General features: G+C 40.1%; 2 protein-coding genes across 4 annotated transcripts in view; one reads left to right on the top strand and one right to left on the bottom strand.

Annotated features, from left to right (window-relative positions):
* The window catches only part of LOC137997290 (uncharacterized), a 10829-nt gene extending 8759 nt beyond the window's left edge, over window positions 1-2070 (top strand). The window contains exons 8-9 of the mRNA XM_068843201.1: window positions 37-141; window positions 1786-2070. Of these exons, the coding sequence (XP_068699302.1) occupies window positions 37-141; window positions 1786-2058 (378 nt within the window). The 3' untranslated portion in view covers window positions 2059-2070. The remainder of the gene's footprint in view (window positions 1-36; window positions 142-1785) is intronic.
* Window positions 2071-4722: 2652 nt separating this feature from the next.
* LOC137997291 (galactosylceramide sulfotransferase-like) lies at window positions 4723-16487 on the bottom strand. 3 transcript variants are annotated; one of them, XM_068843204.1, is made up of 6 exons: window positions 16263-16487; window positions 15005-15190; window positions 13521-13791; window positions 12678-12879; window positions 6497-6732; window positions 4723-5130 (listed from the first exon to the last, which is right to left on the bottom strand). In XM_068843204.1, exons 1-6 carry the CDS (start codon window positions 16478-16480, stop codon window positions 4729-4731), a joined length of 1515 nt encoding a protein of 504 aa, XP_068699305.1. In that variant the 5' UTR covers window positions 16481-16487; the 3' UTR covers window positions 4723-4728. The 3 variants fall into 3 exon arrangements, with proteins under 3 accessions (XP_068699305.1, XP_068699304.1, XP_068699306.1); XM_068843203.1 differs by having other exon boundaries at window positions 15005-15292; XM_068843205.1 differs by having other exon boundaries at window positions 15005-15264; window positions 16263-16394.
* Between the last annotated feature and the right edge of the window lie 1013 nt (window positions 16488-17500).

A 17500-nucleotide genomic window follows, 5' to 3' on the forward strand; every position in this document is an offset into this window, starting at 1 on the left:
AAGTCAAATCGAATTCTATTTCTTTTGTGATTGCAGGACGGGTGCAAAATCGTGACCGAAGAAAGTAACCACCTACGTAGAAGCTCCTTAATAAACGTCAGCAGGGGTAGATCCACCACATTTTCAGACGTCGGTAATCAGGTAATATAAAGTGTTTCACCCTACTGTTAATTACCGAACAACGTTCTTCTTTACAGCACGCGATGGCCATTTGGGTAGGGTTACTGACTAGTGACTTGAAGTATCATGCATGAGGTGTGGCCACAGCTTTACGTTATCATATATACACCCTATGTCTAGGCTACTTAGGGACTCTTAATGTCCCCCACAGTCTCGGGTTTTATTCCAAATGTACTCTTCACACGCGCGAAATTCAAAGAATTTAATTTGATGTTTTATTATCATTGCATTTGGCCATTGTTCAGTGTGACCTCGAGATTCTTCTGTTTAAAGTCTTCGCAGGATTAGAAAAGGAACTGAATCTGGTGAAGACCAAAGTTTAGTCGTTAGCAGTGCATCTTCTCAGGTCTCGTCTTTGGTCCGCAGCGTATAGAGTTTGCGACTGCCCGCGCCTTTCAATGCTAGTAACAACCTTAAGACTACGACACCTTTAAGTTCGCTCTGCACATTTGTTCTACAGTTCAGTTTAGTGCAGAAAAAAAGCATCTTTCAGTTTGCAGAACTGATGAGCTTGTTAAGAAATGCTTGTCTCTGTAAGCTACTTTAATTGCACCTTAACCATTCTGTCTAAGAGTAACAGGGGCACCCAACGACCAATTTGTTGTAAAATGTATTATTATACCCCAGTTAATGAAAATAAATGCTATTAAGGCATTTTCAGGTATTTTTCAGTGTTGCTGGGAAAACATTATCTGTTCCTCTTTCCCAGCAAGATACACAAGAATTTTCCCAGCCAGCTAGATAAAATTGGTTGGTTTCCCAGCCAGCTGATCAAATTTATTTCCCAGCCAGGAATTCCGCGCGCTTTCAAATCCCTCGATCCAAAACGACCGAACAAAAGCGACAAAACCGGGACAAAACAGGTTTTTTTCCGCAAGCGCAATCACTCTGACCAGCCGTGGTATGTTTGTGACTACTCTCTAAGAGAGGGAAGGGGTTCTTTTTTTTTTAGACGTCCTTAGTCTTCAGAGTTTCTACAGCCAGCTCGGATTGAAATGCTAGAAAAAGTCAGTAATTCCCAGGCAAAACCTCTATCAATAACAAAATTTCCCAGCCAGCTTATCGAAACACCTGTATTTTTGCCAGCCAGCAAGATTCCTCTGGGGAACAGATAATGTGAGGAACAGATTCGTTGGGTGCCCCTGGAGTAATACACTGTGCAATTTTTCGTGCAACTTGTCTCGCAACGCCATTGCACGAATCATTGCCTAATGTGACCTATCTTGCAACGGCCAAAAACATTGCGAGACCAGTTGCAGAAAATGTCGCTGAAAGTAGAATTGAGCCTTACTTTCTGCAGTGGTTGCAATGTATTTTTTTAGCATTGCACAATGTAACATCTGTCCTTGTGTCGCAACGGTCTGCGGTACCAACCAATGAAAATGTTAAGTTCCTTTAACCTCATTTGATCATCAAAACGAGAAAAGTTGCATGAAACGTTGCTCAGTGTAACAACCGTAAAACAACTTGTTTTGTTATGTTGGAACGTGACTTTGTAGAAACGGCTTTGCGAGATACGTTGCACGAAAAATTGCACAGTGTAACAGCGTCTTTAAACCTTTATTTATCTTCACGAACAACTTCTTTGAATTGTTCTCTTGCAAGATTTCAGTGGAAAAGGTTGTTGATAATCAACGGCTTCGTAGAACGCAGTCTCTCAGTCGATTCCGGCTTATCAGCCTGTCAGCCCCAAATAAAATCTCAAGGTCACCAGCAAGCATCATGAGTGATCACAAGTCCAACATGTCACAGGATCAAGATCACACAGAGAAAACGGACATTGCTATGCAGACGATGCGAATTAAATCAAGTAGGATCGAGAAACGGAGACTGCTGCTTCGAAAGAAAATAGAAGAACTAGATAAAAACGCTCAGTAGGAAAAGAAGTAATTTCTCTTAACGTTAGTTGAATGTGAGCATTTAGATAAATTAGGATATCTCACAGATAGTCCGCGCACTATGATTGGCTAATTTAGCAGGCCATAAGTTTGAAATGTTATGCATCAGTCAATTCCAGCAATGCCCATGCCCCCCCACCCCCGGGCTAACCCCTGGGCATTAGGTGGGGACACATAAGCTGTCTAAATGCCCCGGGGTGGGGACGAAGAAAGAGGGCAAATGCCCCGCCCCTGGGATCGAAATAGCCGTGTTCACGTCAGTGATCGTTTTTTGATAAACCAAATACAGTTCACCTTGTCGCTGTGAAGAATCAAGACATTTTAAATGATGATGAATCGCATTTTAAAGGGGCTAGGTCACGCTATTTTGGGTAATTTTGTTTCATTTTGTTAATTATGAGCTCTAAACGTCAAATTGGCAGAGCAAGAGTCTTCCATTTGCAAAATCACGGCCACATAACAACTGAGAATGATTTTCCAGCTTTGTATGACATTTTGATATAGATTGATATAAGTTTGAAAAAAGGTGGGCCGACGTTTTTCAAATTTACCCAAATTCAATCTACTTCAATCCTCTCCAGTTTTGTCCATCCATGTCCCTTCTTGGCTTCCCTGTGTTTTGTTAGAGTTCTTCTATAGTTTTGAACAGTTATTTTGATATTTTAGTTAATTCTATGACCATTCGATCAGTGCTGAAATTGCCTAAACTTGCGTGACCTAGCCCCTTTAGGCTCGCAAGATTGGTCTTGAAGATCGCATCATTTGAATTCGCAAACCTTCTGTATTTTAACTCCACTTTCATGAATTTAAAATTGCTAGGCTAGTTTTGAATGCGAAATGCGAAGTAGTCGTGTTTACGCAGTCTTCACATCAGTGATTGTTTTGTGATATTAATTCACCTTGTCGCTTTTATATATTCATATGCTTACAATTATAAATGAAGAAATACCTAAAATTGAGAAAACATACCTTTAAAAACATCCACAAGTTTTTCGCGTCCATGACGGACAAGCCAGTCTTTAACGAAGGCCTCGTCTTTTCCGATAAACTCTTCCATGTTAATTCGAAAACATGTGTGTCAAATGCCCGGGGGTCGCTCCGGGGTAGGCTAATGCCCAGCCCCCGGGCCGCGATAAAATTGCGAATGCCCCACCCCCGGGACTGACAACTTGAGCAAATGCCCCGCGGTTGCCCGGGGGGGGGGGGGGGGGCGGATGGGCACCGCTGGAATTGATTGATGCATTAATGCAACTTTCCTTAGCAAGTTTTTCATGTTGTCTATGCGAAGTAAACTTGTGAAACGGTTTGAATCTTGCTACTGTTTCAAAAAGCTTTATTCGTTTTTCGGATTTTCAGGCATAATTTCCAATCATTTGAGGAAGTTAAACGTTTGACCCTACTTCAACTAGTTTCCTTTCCGGCGCGCCTGATTTCCTTTGAGATGTAACAAATGTCTTAGGTTAATGATCTTCGTTTTTCCCGTTGATTTATGTCCCGCGCTCTTCGCGCGTAGGATACAAATCAAGGGATACAAACTTGGTTCGTAAGTTCATTTCCGGACCGAGAATACGAGATTAGTAAGAGTTAGTAAGAGGTATTGATTTATTATCATCTCGCAGGCTATTTACAGCTCTTTTTACAAACGGGTTAGGGACGGTGAAAAGTCATTGGAAACGTTTCGGCATTGCTCGGATAAATTGGTTCTTGTATTTTTTCTCACCGTTGCAAAATTTTAAGCAGTCTCTGCAAAAGGGCGTGCGCACGATCAAGATGGTGGTTAAAGGAGAATTTATCGGTTTTCTTCTCATACAGAATAAAAAAGAGGTCCAGGCATGATACAACTTTTTGCTTTGAACTTAACGAAAATGAAAAAAAATCACAGGCAAAATTCATCTACCCTAGAGAAGGAAAACAATAATTACACATGTTTTCGGCATTCATAAATTGGTTAATTTTATAACTATCAGAACAACTATGTGAAAGCTTCACTTCGATTATAACAGTGATTACCACCATCTTGACGTCAGTCATGATCATTGATGTAATTGTAACCAAATTCATCATTAACATGGAAAGCTTACATTGTTACTGAAAAGGCTCGACAACTCCAGAGTGTTTATGTTATGCTTTCCATTCATTGCCCGCAATTTGTTTTAATCAGTCAAATTTTATCCGTACCTGAACTACCTCGCCGATGGTCCTGGCTCCGGTGAAAAAATGTTGCTCAGCGTGGTTCCCAAGAAGTTTGGCAGAAAGAATTGATTTACAACATAGCTAGAACCTTTTTTGGAATTAAAATTACTCCAACCATGTCAAGTAATTTTGGTAAAGTAATATAGCGACCTCGCTCAGTACTTTGTTTCTCAGCGTCTGCTACGCAGACTAGTCACGTGAATCTAGTAGTCAGGAATCCTTCCTTCTTATCCACGTGTCACGTGTTATCGTCCGTCAAGCAACAGCCTTTTTTACCGAAAACAACTTTGCATGCTATTTGATGCTCTAAAAGATATTTTGTTTGACTAAGCCGTCGACAATATGCTGAAGTACGCTTCTGTTATTTAATACAATAATAAAAAATAAACGAATAAATAAGTAAACATATACATTTAAATAAAAAAGATGAGGTTATTTTATCCGCAAACTGCGTGTCTTACAAATTTAACGTCTGGTCTACGATCCTTGTCGTATTTACTTCCCTAGATGTTGAGGTGTTAGAAAACAATTGGTTTTGATACTCATTATGTTTATCAATTTTCATGTTAACCTTCTTCTTAAGGTATTGTACATAGCTTTCTTCCGTCATAATCATTTTCTCACACAGATATTTATTAACATTTGCCATATTTGCCAAAAACTTGATCTCTATTTCCCCCGTATCAAGGTTGGTTTCGTAGGAATGAATGCAATCTTCCTCCAGGTTCTTAGCCTTTCTACGTAATTCCGCCACTTCTTGGTAAAACGTTTGATCCTGTTTTTCAATTTTGTCCCAAAGCGAGTTGTTAAAAAATTCATACAGAGCAGCATCAGCACTGTTCCAGCCATTTATCTTCATCTAAGTCATGAAGAGAATTAAGCAAGGGTTAGTTGTTCGTCAAGAAATAACATCTGGTAACTCTTATATATGGTGGGTATGTAACCAAGATGTGTTAATCCAAATAACGAATAATCATAATTACCTTCTTTACATAAAACTCAATAAAAAGAAAAAATGGTGGGCTAAGGTCTAGAAATTAACTTGAAGTGAGACAAAATAAGGTATGGAGGAAGGGATGAACCAAATGTTACTTATGTATTATGCGTTACGAGAATTTGGCTTTGAATTTGGAGTGGATAAAGATAAAATGAACCACCCTGGGAACCCTAGGAAAGATCGGAGCTGACGTTTCGACCGTTCCTGGTTGTCGGAGGGAATTCCTTGTGACAAAGCCAACCCCATCATTCTTTCATTGCTGCTTTAATATTCAGTTGTATATTTACTAATACTTGTACCAGTCCTATAACATGTTTCAGATTTTCATTTCTCCAACATTGATAAATGCGTCTGGTGACAAGAGATTGATCACTATAAAACGTATTTAATTTTTGACAAGGAGAAGGAATTTGTGGTCTTACCTCCCATCCATTTCCCGTGGATATTCCAGGGCGCGAGAAATTCTGTTCGAAAGCCCGGTTCAAAATTCAAAAACTACAGTACTTTCATGTGCTAACACAGTCTATTTATTCAACTAGATCCAGTCCCCATACGGCGATAGCGCCTGGCTCTTACAAACAAACAAGTTCAGGTTGATCGCGTGTCCATGCCCCTTTTTTTCTTTTCCGCGCCCGAGTGGCTACATTCACTTGGAGAATTGTATATGGTAATGGTTTCATGATCATTCCCGGACAAACCGGATTTTTCAAACGTTTACTTCCATTTTTTCCCAAACGAAATCATCTCTTATTTTAGCTGGCAGCAAATCTTCCTGAATAAGAATTGAGCGGAAACTCAATTCTAAGACTGCGAACGCATACGTTTTTCCGGTGGGTATTTTTCGGGGAGAGAAACGACCGCCCGCAATACGTGTGCGTTCGCAGGCTACACAAAGAGGCACAAGTTACAAAAGGAATAATCTCTTTAGTGGTTTGACGCAATTCGGAAAGAACTAAGAGGAAACACGCATGGAATTGTGACGTATTTCAAATGGCAAGTAGCAGAAAGACGCTAACTGTTCTTCACGTGTTTCATTGAAAGATAGTCCAACGCAAATATGGTGCAACACTGACGAAGGAATACTCCCCACTTCCGAAGGTACATTTCCTTCTTTTTCAAAAGGAGACATACCGAAGCCAGGGAAAACAACATCTCTCGTATGAGATAGAGAACAACAGCTTACTAATTTTCTACAGGATTTGATCATAACAAGTCGATATTTTCATACCTCTTGCTGAGTAGTTAATTCCAATTGCTTGTATTCCTGTGATCTCTGGTTTAGTTTAAAATATACGACATCGTCCAAATCCCAGCACAGTTCCCTTTTCAAAAGAACAAGTGACTCGTCAAAATATTCCATGATAAGAACTAAATCTATCTTCTCCGCCAAATCGTTGATGTGCCTCTCGATCATCGGGGGGTCATTGTAATATTTATGCTGAAGGCCGAGGTCAAATATTTGTCCTGTTAAGGGAGAGATGAAACGAGTTCAATTTGTAAAAGTAATTTCATTAGTATATACTCAATCCGATTATGTTTAGAAGTCGATATTGAAGGAGAAAGTTTGTCAAGGACTAAAATGTGGTCATGGACCGGAGAGAGAGAAGCCGTAGAACAGCTTGTGCAGTGGGTGAGATGGAAGGCGAATTGATATTAAAAGCGTTGTTCGCCTGGAGTGACTTTTAGTTTAAAACAGTGATATTCGCGTCCAGTTTGGATTAGATGAGAAAAGCTTAGCAGTAAAACTAGGAAAGGGCCACACATTAGTTGACATTGCGCCGAGTCGAGTTCAGTCTAGTGACTCGAGCAAACACCGAGAACAGAAGTTTCTAGAAAATAGTTGAATTGGAAATTTTTATGTATTTATCTGACTTATGTCGTAATTTGTCCTAATGTAAAAAATATCAAAAGCTCACGTGGAAACAAGGTTTGAAAAACAAAAAGCTATTTACACCGAGAGCACCATATAGGATGACAATTCCTATACAACATATCTGTAGAGCAAAAACAACAACAACAACAAAGAAAAAACAAATTGGTTTCTAAAGAACGTGGGTTGCTGCATCATTGTCATCGATCAGAGAGCCAAATATCGTGAAAATGGTACGAAGGGTAGACTGTTAGCAGTCCCAATCAAAACTGACGCACGGTCGAGTGAGGCTTGGAAATGATGTTGCCCTGTTTTGTTTTCCTTCCTGGTTTCCGCAAGCTTCATGTTGCAAATTATGGGAAATTTATCTTAGGACGTAGGGTGCTTATCTGACATCTATTATTAGTTCCGTGTCATTCTGCGTGGTTATTTCAAACACGACAACTCATAGGTCAGGCTGTGTCAAAGTGGCAACGGGCGCCTCCTAAAAATAGATTTCGGGAAGAGAAATCTTGGAGACAGAGAGGGAGTCGCCCAGTCTAGCCCTTCGGATTTGTAATTTCAGTTAAGTTATTCCAAGATGTCACGAAATCGGAAGTCTGTTTCGCGAGACGTCCGCAAAGTCAGAAGAATTCAAAATGGCGTTTGAGGTGGAATTAGGGTTTGACGAAAACGACTTTCAGAAAGAAGGAAATTGGTACATATTGCCTCAAAACCCATAGTGGGAGATTCCACAATATCTTGTAAATCTAATTGCTTGTTGGATGAAGAATACGACTCCGAAAGTCCTTGGACAATGCCGGATAAATTCGGATGTCAGGGACGTCTCAGGAAACAGACTTTCAATCTAAAAATTAATTTTTGTGAAATTCACATATGCCGGCCAATATTCTTACACCCCCTCTCCCTTTCAATTTTTTTTGATTTCAGACATGAGTTCATGAGTAGTAGCCTGCCTCCCCCATACAAGCTCTATGAGTCAATCTTTTTGGGTATCTTTCTATTCTTAGAATGCACGCACTGTTTAGAATGGCCAATCAGAATAAAGGTATTGTCAAAAAAAGCCAAAAATAGCAAAAACAATGTCTAAAAATTGTGAAAATTAATGTAAATGCGAATCTCCTGTTGAAGATTTATTTTTAAAGATAGAACGATACGCACAAAGGTTGAAGGATTTTGTGCATATAGGGACGCTCTTATGATCATTATCATAAGGCATATGAATTCGCTGTTTTTCATCATATTCTCTTGCTTCAAATCATTGAAGAGATTTAGCAAAAACGGCAGGTTGATGCTCTCCCACTCCCCTGCTTTGCTGTTTTGCCCGCTTCTCTCGGTTGCGTGACAGAACATGATTGACCAAAAGAACTCCTTGGTCGACTGATACAAAAAGAACTGCTAACAGTCTCTGCAAAGGGCTTATGCTCTAAACACCAACCCTCCAACTAACTGTTACCAATTTATGTTTATTGATTCATTCATCGATTCCATTTTATCAATACGTCGCTTGATAAAACCAAAATTTTCTATCCTTAGTGCAGGCACTCAAATTTATTGTGAGACTTTCTTCTTAGAAATCCCGCACACAACTTTGCTCATTGAACAGTTCACTATCGGCTGTTTTTTTCTGGGATGTGATGGGCCCATCCTTGGCCCACTGTTGTTTTCAGTATATATTAACGAGAAACAAGTTGTTTTTGTAATCTTGAACAGAGTATGTACACCGGGCCATCTGAGGTATGGGGCTGACAGTGGAAGCATCATTCAGCCATGTCTGAATGAGGACCTTTGAAATGTTCACTACTTGCTAATAGCCAGTCAACTTACCAATCAACATTAGAAACAGTATGACGAAAGCCGAGTTCGTGCAAATAGGATCAAGACAGAGATCTCACTACTTCACCAACAATTTTGCTGATATGGCGGCCATTTTGATTTCTATTGTTTCAAATAACTATTATGGGATTCCCAGGGGACAAACACATATTAGTTTGCCCCCTGAGCATCCCACAATGTCTTTCGAAACAATAGAAATCAAAATGGCCGCCGTTTTTGCGAAAAGGCCTCATGCGATGAGTGGTAGCTAAGAAGATCCCAGATCTATTCCATTGTGTCTCTCTGAAGTAGATGCATGGCAAGGGGATCAAACTTAATTAAAGCAATTTTGCGTCTGTACTGTCGGTATAGTAAATTACCATGAATCCTGTATAGTATTAGGGGTTTAAAGCGAGGCAGGCACAAGGCAGGCACGAGGCAGGCACCTGGTTTCCCTTGATTTCCAATCTTAAGTATCAAGCAGGAATTAAACCAATTTTTTTTAGCTGTCAGGTCAGGTCACGGATTACCTGCTAGAGATAGAGCAGATGATTGCTGACAAACGCAGAAGATTTTCTATTTGGCCGGATGACATCAGAAATGCTGTAAAGAAACAGCAATACCACGAAGTGAGATCCAAAGTCCAGCGTCAGGTTCGTGAGATGGAAAATAATTGGTGGGTTCAAAAAGCACAGGAGATTCAAGCTCTATCCGATAGTGATAACAGCAAAGACTTCTTTGCAGCCACCAACAAGATCTATGGGCCAACATCCCTCGGTGTTAGGCTGGTTGTAGGCAAGGACTTGACTGGCATTCGCGACAGATGGAAAGAACATTTCTGTGAGTTGCTGAATCAGACCCCCTCGGTGAACAATGACGCAATAACGAATTTGCCTCAACTTTCAGTAAAAAGCCATCTTGACGGACCACTGACTCTGGAGGAGATTACCACAGCTACATGTACAGGGGCTATGAAGAAAGGCAAAGCTGTTGGTCCTGATGGTATCCCTACCGAAGTATAAAAGGCTGCTGGCTCAGCTCTCATTGAAAAACTGTATGTTCTCTTTACGCGAATCTGGGACGAGGAAGTAATTCCCAGCGATCTTCGAGATGCTCTGATTGCCTCCATTTTCAAGAAAGGCGATAAGTAAACCGTGGAAAGTATCGAGGTATATCCTTGCTTTCTATTGCTGGGAAGATCTTTGCTCGCGTCCTTGCATGCCGCCTCTCCCCCATTGCCAAGAAGCCCTTCCAGAGTCCCAATGTGGTTTCAGACCAGCACGAGGGACTGTTGACATGATTTTCTCAGCACGACAGATTCAGGAAAAGTGCAGGGAACAGCATAAAGACCGTTATATGGCTTTCATTGATATGACTAAAGCGTTTGACTCCGTACATCGGCCAACACTCGTCTGTGGAAAGTGCTCTCTAAAATCGGATGCCCAGAGAAATATATCAGAATGGTCCGACGGCTGCATGACAACATGTCTGCATCGGTACTTATTATGGTGAGTCTACCGAAAGTTTTGAAGTGAAGACTGGAGTCAAGCAGGGATGTGTCACAGCTCAAACACTCTTCTCGATTTTCATCTCAGCAGTGCTACACTTGACTTCGGAGAAATTACCTCGTGGTATAGATATGCAGTTAAGGATAGATGGCATTAACCACCCACATGACTATACTTGAGCTCCAATATGCTGACGACAATGCCCTAGTGACCCACATAGACCTTCAAGCAGCTGTGGATGCCTTCGGTTATGCCTACGATGCGCTGGGCCTTACACTTAATGCTCGGAAGACTCAAGTTCTTTTCCAACCATCACCTGACCACACACACGCGTGAAAACAGCCAAGGATCACAGTTGGAGACCAATGCCTTAGCTCTTTTGATCATTTCACATATCTTGGTAGTTGCCTGTCATGCAAGGCAGATCTGGATGTTGAAACTCAAGCTCGTCTAAAATCAGCTAGCGCTGCCTTCGGAAGCCTCAGAGACAGGGTGTTTGATAACAGAATTATCTACACCAACACCAAGATAAAGTTATACAAAGCCATAATATTACCAACCCTGCTCTATGGCTCAGAAGCTTGGACAACCTATAGCCGCCATCTCAAAAGTCTTGAAAGGTATCATCAACGTTGCCTTCGCCGTATTCCCAACATCAAGTGGCAAGACAGAAGAACAAACAGCAGTGTTTTGGAAGAGGCAAATGTCACAAGTATTGAGCCCTATATTATCAAGAACCAACTTCGTTGTCCGTATGCCTTCGTCCAGACTCCCAAAGAAGATACTGTACGGTGAACTGACCAATGGGAGACGTAACCAAGGGGGGCAACGAAAACACTTCAAGGATAGCCTTAAACACAACCTGAAACAGTGCGGTATCAACCCCGTGAACTGGGAGCAATTAGCCCATGACCGGCCTAGCTGGAGAAGTGCTATCCATACTGGTGTGGCGCACAGTGAGCAACAGAGGAAGGAACACAGTGATAGACTCCGCTTAGCGAGAAAAGAGAGACAACGAGATGCCAGCGCAGTTCCAACCTCTACTGAATTCAGATGTCCAGTCTGTCAGAGAATTTGCTCATCCCGAATCGGACTGTATAGTCACCGGCGAACGCATGTTAACTTATTTAATTTAATTTAATTCAATCACTGCCAAGTGGACATCTTACTCGTTACGAGGGATTGCCAACAACAAACCTCATTTTGATTACTACAACACTGTTTAGGGAACTTATGGGATTATTCCTAGACAAGAAGACAAAAACTTGCAAAACAGAGCAGCTCGTCTTCTGCCGTTTTCAAACTATGATGACGTTTCTACACCGTGAATTGTTCGAGGGTCTGGGATGGAAAATTCTTGACCGTCGGCATGAAATCCAGAAAGCCAGCAATGATATTGATCATGGTTCTTATAAGTGTCTGCACAAGTTCACTTCGGGTCATTCAGTTGAGTTCTACGTTGGAAGTACGATGAACTCCGTGAACAAACTAAATGGTTCATTATCACTGGTACACAAATCAGTTCCAATATTGCCTTAACTACAGCGGGGGTACGTCACGGAACAGCCTCCTTTGCAATGTAAGGCAACTAGGAATGTAATGTTTGGAATGCAAGACAATTACAGTTTGGGATGTTTAAACAAGGAATTCATGTAAAGCAGCATATTATAAGACAGCAGATAAATGCTCTCTATTCTCTGCTCTTTGAGTTTCTTTTCTAGTGTGAAGACAAAGAATTTGAACTGAAATGAATGTATATTTGAAGTGCGAGTTATATAGACGAATGCGAGTACTGAGTGATCCTCGAACTCAGCTGGACAATTGAAGCAATTGTCGCTTTATAGACACCTGAATTCAGATGAAATGCTTTACCACCTGTGTGGCTTTCATAGCTCAGTTGGTGAGAGCATTGCTTCGGCATCGCAGAGGTCATGGGTTCGAATCGCATTGGAGCTATACCTGAAATGACAGCTAAGTGCGTGGATTACTCAGGTCTCTCATAAATCTTCATAGCTTAGTTGGTAGAGCATTGCATCGGGCGCAGAGGTCATGGGTTCGTATCCCTTTGGAGCCACCTGAATTTTTCAGGTATCTATAACTAGCGACAATTGCTTAAATTGTCCAGCTAAATGCGAGGATCGCTCAGTTCTTTCATTCGACAAAGATGTTAAAAAAATAGCTGCAAAGTGAATCACAAAAAACACACACGAAATTACCGTTCTTGACCATGTTAAGGTTCATGTCAAATCGTGGCTTTTCCTTGAGATACTGCAGAAGATACTGTCTTGGTTTGTTCAGAAACTCGTCGAGTGGGTCAGTAAAGTTGTGCATGCCCAATACTGTGTCTATTTGATATCCATTAAAAACAGATTCAAAATGACTTGAAGGCTTTCGAATGATAGCAACAAAAAAGGAATCCTGCAAGAAAAATATATCGTGGTCTTGTATTAGTCTCTAATTTTAGAGGCAGGAGTGTTTTAACAGAGGAGAAACGCGCAAAAACAAATCATTTTTTATGCTGTTTCAAAGGGAGCAATGCCTGACTAACTTAATCTGCGACAGGCTGAATTTATCAGTGGATTCAGAATCAAACTATTCTCTTTAGGGACTTTAAGGGTTTTTACTCGCAAGGCATTCATGCTGAAAAGATTTTTAAACGGTCATTTCTTCTTTTCAAGGAGTTAGAAATGACTAAGATTTAATATGAAATTGTAATTTGTATCTAACACAGTAATTCAGAGTGCCATAAAATTGCATACCAAAAGGACAGCGGGCGAGTGGCTGGAGCGTCCACATGTTATTTTGCCCCCTGAGCATTCCACAATGTCTTTCGAAACAATAAAAATCAAAATGGCCGTCGTTTTTGCGAAAAGGCCTATTGCAATGAGAGGTAGCTAAGAAGATCCCAGATTTATTCCATTGTGTCTCTCTGAAGTAGATGCATCACAAGGGAGATCAAATTTAATTAAAGCAATTTCGCGTCTGTACTGTCGGTATCGTTCTAGGCAAAATATATTAGTAAATTACCACGAAATTAAAAATAGCGCAATTAGCCATACCTTAGACATGAAGGATGTCATTGTATCTGGACTATATCTTGCGTTAATAAGTAAGTTTGGTGGCGTCACGTCAAGGTACTTCTTGTCCACAAAGCTTGGATTAAAGAGAAGTGGCCAATAGAAGTCGTAGCTTTTCTGCTTTGGAAGCGCAAACTCCAGGTCATTTAAATCACCGTATCTATACATAATATTGGCTATTGTTCTACTACCAGATCGATGTGTTCTTAAGAACACCACGTTTTGCATTGGACGTTTTGAACTACAAGGAATCCTATAAAAATGGTAATAAAATGGAAAAGAAAAGACAAAGGTTATGAAATTTGATAAGTCAGATATCTCTCATTATAATCCATTTTAATCGTTGTCTTACCAGTGAGAATCAGTGATGAATGACAGTTTAGCATAAGGAAAGTGCAGAGAGATTTGGATGAAGCTTAAGTCAGCGCAAAATCGGGGTTGGAGTTGAGGCTTCCGTAAGCTGGTTTTTATTTCATGTTGTAACAACCTCTATGTTTTAAACTCTAAATTGTGATCTCCGGGTTGCTCAGTATTGAGATTTTAGTTTGGTTAGCAAGCCAATCACTTGTAAGTTACGAGATCTGATCTGTTACGCTCCTAAGAATCTTAAATTAATTGTTCAGCAGTTATGCAATCCAGTCCTTGAACTAAGAAAAAAATCTAGCTATGTATAAATATTTTTTCTAGTTTTGTTCCTCATAAATCAAGTAACTATTTCGTTGGCTTGATAAATTAATCATGAATTATTTATGATAGTGACAATATAATGCTATCTTCATGCATTGAAGGCTTCCTAGTGATTCCAATTTCTGCTGCGCATTTATTTTCTCTCACTCCTTTGTACCCTTTCCACCTTAATGAGGCTCGAAAGGGTTTTTCGTTGCTATAGTGTTTGTGAAACGATGAAAGATACCAAAAAAGGATATTTCATAGTGTAGGCAAACTATAAATATCTTTTCATACCCGTTACCATGGCAACAGGCCAGGTCTACAAAAAGGCCCTCTAAATTTCAGTTTTCGAAAATTATCTGAAAAACTAAATTGTTGACTTACCGTTTTTATTTCTTTGTTGGAAATTTCCCTAAATTCTTTAATATCTTAGAGAGTATGACAAAAAGTTATCCAGTAGAATTTAAGATACATCGGAAAAAAACGTTTTATAGTTTACAGAAAATTGTACTAAATAACTTTCCCCCGAAACTTTTTTATTTGAAGTGCCATCTGGAATGATACGTGCATGCAAAAAATCAAGATAGGTCACCGAGCAAAATTTCGAGATAAATAATTTTTTTTCCCGCAGCTTTTATTTCCGGTTCGTGCTGTTTTACGCCGTATTTTCACTTCCGGTGTATTGCGCGCGCTACTTTTGATAGCAATTCATTTAGCTGACGCTTGTTTCTTAGTTATAGAGTGTGTAGGTTACGCGTGTGTAGAATAATAATAATAACGTTGAAGATGTTCTTTACCTTTTGGGTTCCTCGGGGAACTGCTCCCATCCCATATTGTAATCAATGCTTTCATCTCGCTCAGCGTCGCCTTTTAAGTCATTTTCTTCGTAAACATTCATAGATCCATCGTTAGATGGTCTGCTCATGGATGCACCCACACTGTTGGTATTTGATGATGTGTCTTGTGTCTTTTCCTCTGAAAAACTACCAATGGCACCATTTCTGGCCTCGATAAAGCTGGATTCGTCGGTGGAGTCAAGTGCTAACCTATATCCCTTCTTGTCCAAATAAACAAGTTGTAAAGGTCTAGACGAGATTATCAACGTAGGTGTTAAATTGAAATGGCATTTCAATTTAAAAAATATAGATCTTTTAATTTTTTTTTAATTTCTTGCTTAACCGTTGTCGCGGCGGGGCGGGGTTAAGGCTTAGAATTTTAAAGAAAAAATGATTCTTTTTCTCCTGTAGTTTCCTGGTTTCAGCACTGTCTATTCCAATTTCAACTAATGCCTTAGGAATATTTTGTCAAAATTTTACAAGTCTTCGCTAAAGCAAATTACTGCCTTAAGATTTGTTTACATGGTTACAAGGTTAACGGCTTGCAGTGAAGTCAATAAAACTGTTTTATAGGATCCCCTCGCAAATGATAGACAAATAATTAATTTAAAAAGCTGATAAGCGTTATATTATAAACACCTGCAACAATAAGAGCTTAGAAGATATATAACGCAAAGGAAATTTTCATCTGGTGTCAGACAAAACAGTTGTATTTGATAAAATTTGGTACAACTGAAAACCTTTCGACATGTAAGAATGGAACAAAATAAAGATTTAGGAGAAAGAATTTTACTTATTGAACTGGATATTTGTGAACGTGCTTTGAGAAGCCTAATTCATTTACAGGATTTCTCAGTTTGGCTAAACAGGGGAAATAAGGCACCAGAGAAGTCTGCATGAAATTAGGTTTGGCCCATAATTAGCCTGGACATAACGTGGGATCATAGCTGACAAAGAGCACGTTAGTTTTGATACTGCATTAACTCAGTATAAGAAAAAGAAAAAAAAAAACAAAACGAGGAAATCGAGAAGGTGCTCACTGATTTGCATGGCTGAATTGATGTAAAGCCATCCATTGCTCATTCGGTGTCACTGTCTGAATCGCGCGAGATTTGAACGACTTTGTGCCTTGATGGCAAATCACGGTAAAGCAAAACTAGAGTAGCTGTTGAGCAGTTGAAACTACACGGGCAAATATATAAATTATACGTTCCCTCACCTAATAGAGAAAAATTCAATGTACTTTACGTCCACGACTTGCTGATCGTCGCTAAATTCGTCTGTGCCTCTTCTGTGTTGCATGACTTTTGTTTGTGATCCCAAATAAAGCAAAACAAATACACATGTTGTCAATGCACTAATATTAATAGCCCAGGCAGGCAAAAGGACGTTTCTGCTCCTCATTTCTTTAGCCAGGCCACTGACCAAGCGTGACATTTGTATCCTTTTATTTTCATAACAAGAGACCGGATCGTTTTCATATTTGTCATATTTTTGTTTTGGGAAACTGATTTGCAAGCTAACAAAGCGTGTAAGCAGGTTATGCGGGTGGGTTGAAGAAAATAACATGTCCTTTTCAAAGGCACGGAGGGGAGAAAATAGTCCGAGCCAACATCACCACGCCAATATTTCATGAAGATAATCTAATTTTCATTAAAGTAAAGGAAAAAACTGACTAAAACTGGGCATAGTCAATAGAGAGAAAAGGCAGCCTGTTATTTAAGGCGAAAAACGATGTTATGGGCCTTTCCTCATCTTACAAGACACTGGAGGGCAATTTTTAATGCGCCGTGTTTGCCGTTAATGACAAATGAACGACAGAATGAAACCTTTTGTGCGTAGGTCTCTCTTCGCAGAACTTGCTCGAACCCCAGAGGGCAAGAAATGAACTGAAATCAAAGTTTGGTCAAAAAGCGAATTTGAACCTGACGTGTCCCAGTAATCCATACAACGAAACTTTATCCCTTCACCGTGTACACAGACTTCACAAAAGGTGGTCTATTCTTGAGTGGATGATAAAGGATGGACAAAAATATATGACTAAGGACCTCTTCATATGCGCCCGGTTTCCGAGATCTTGCCTCACCTCTAAATCCTTTGTCCTATTTCGATACGTTCATGTGAGAGGGCAGGCTGTCTTGGTTTTTCTAATCGGAATCTCGGTAGGTGGGCTGGAAATTTTGCAATGTCAACACTTCAGTCCGGTTACTGGGAGGAAAATAATATGAAATCAAAATTTCTCGCATCGTTGGGTTACCATATTTTCTTAACTTTGGTGCTCCGCGCGCTCGGAGCTCCGCTACAATGCATTTTCGTGAGAGAACGGACGTTAACGAGTTTTTACTTCTCTTTTCATGATGATGAAGCACGGAACATTTCCTCTTGATGGTTTACTTTAACAGTCGAAGAATTTTGAGGTTGCTTGAACAAAGAAAATCGAGACGTTTTTGCAAGCTT

This window comes from Montipora foliosa, chromosome 3 (assembly GCF_036669935.1).
Source record: "Montipora foliosa isolate CH-2021 chromosome 3, ASM3666993v2, whole genome shotgun sequence".
Lineage (NCBI taxonomy): Eukaryota > Metazoa > Cnidaria > Anthozoa > Scleractinia > Acroporidae > Montipora > Montipora foliosa.

Excerpts from the sequence above, each read along its gene's own strand:
- LOC137997291 (XM_068843203.1), bottom strand. The coding sequence starts at position 16,480 with ATGTCACGCTTGGTCAGTGGCCTGGCTAAAGAAATGAGGAGCAGAAAC. Across the intron at positions 15,293-16,262 it reads ATTGAATTTTTCTCTATTAG|ACCTTTACAACTTGTTTATT; the intron begins GTGAGGGAACGT and ends AATCTCGTCTAG. Across the intron at positions 13,792-15,004 it reads TTCCCCGAGGAACCCAAAAG|GATTCCTTGTAGTTCAAAAC; the intron begins GTAAAGAACATC and ends CCATTTTTATAG.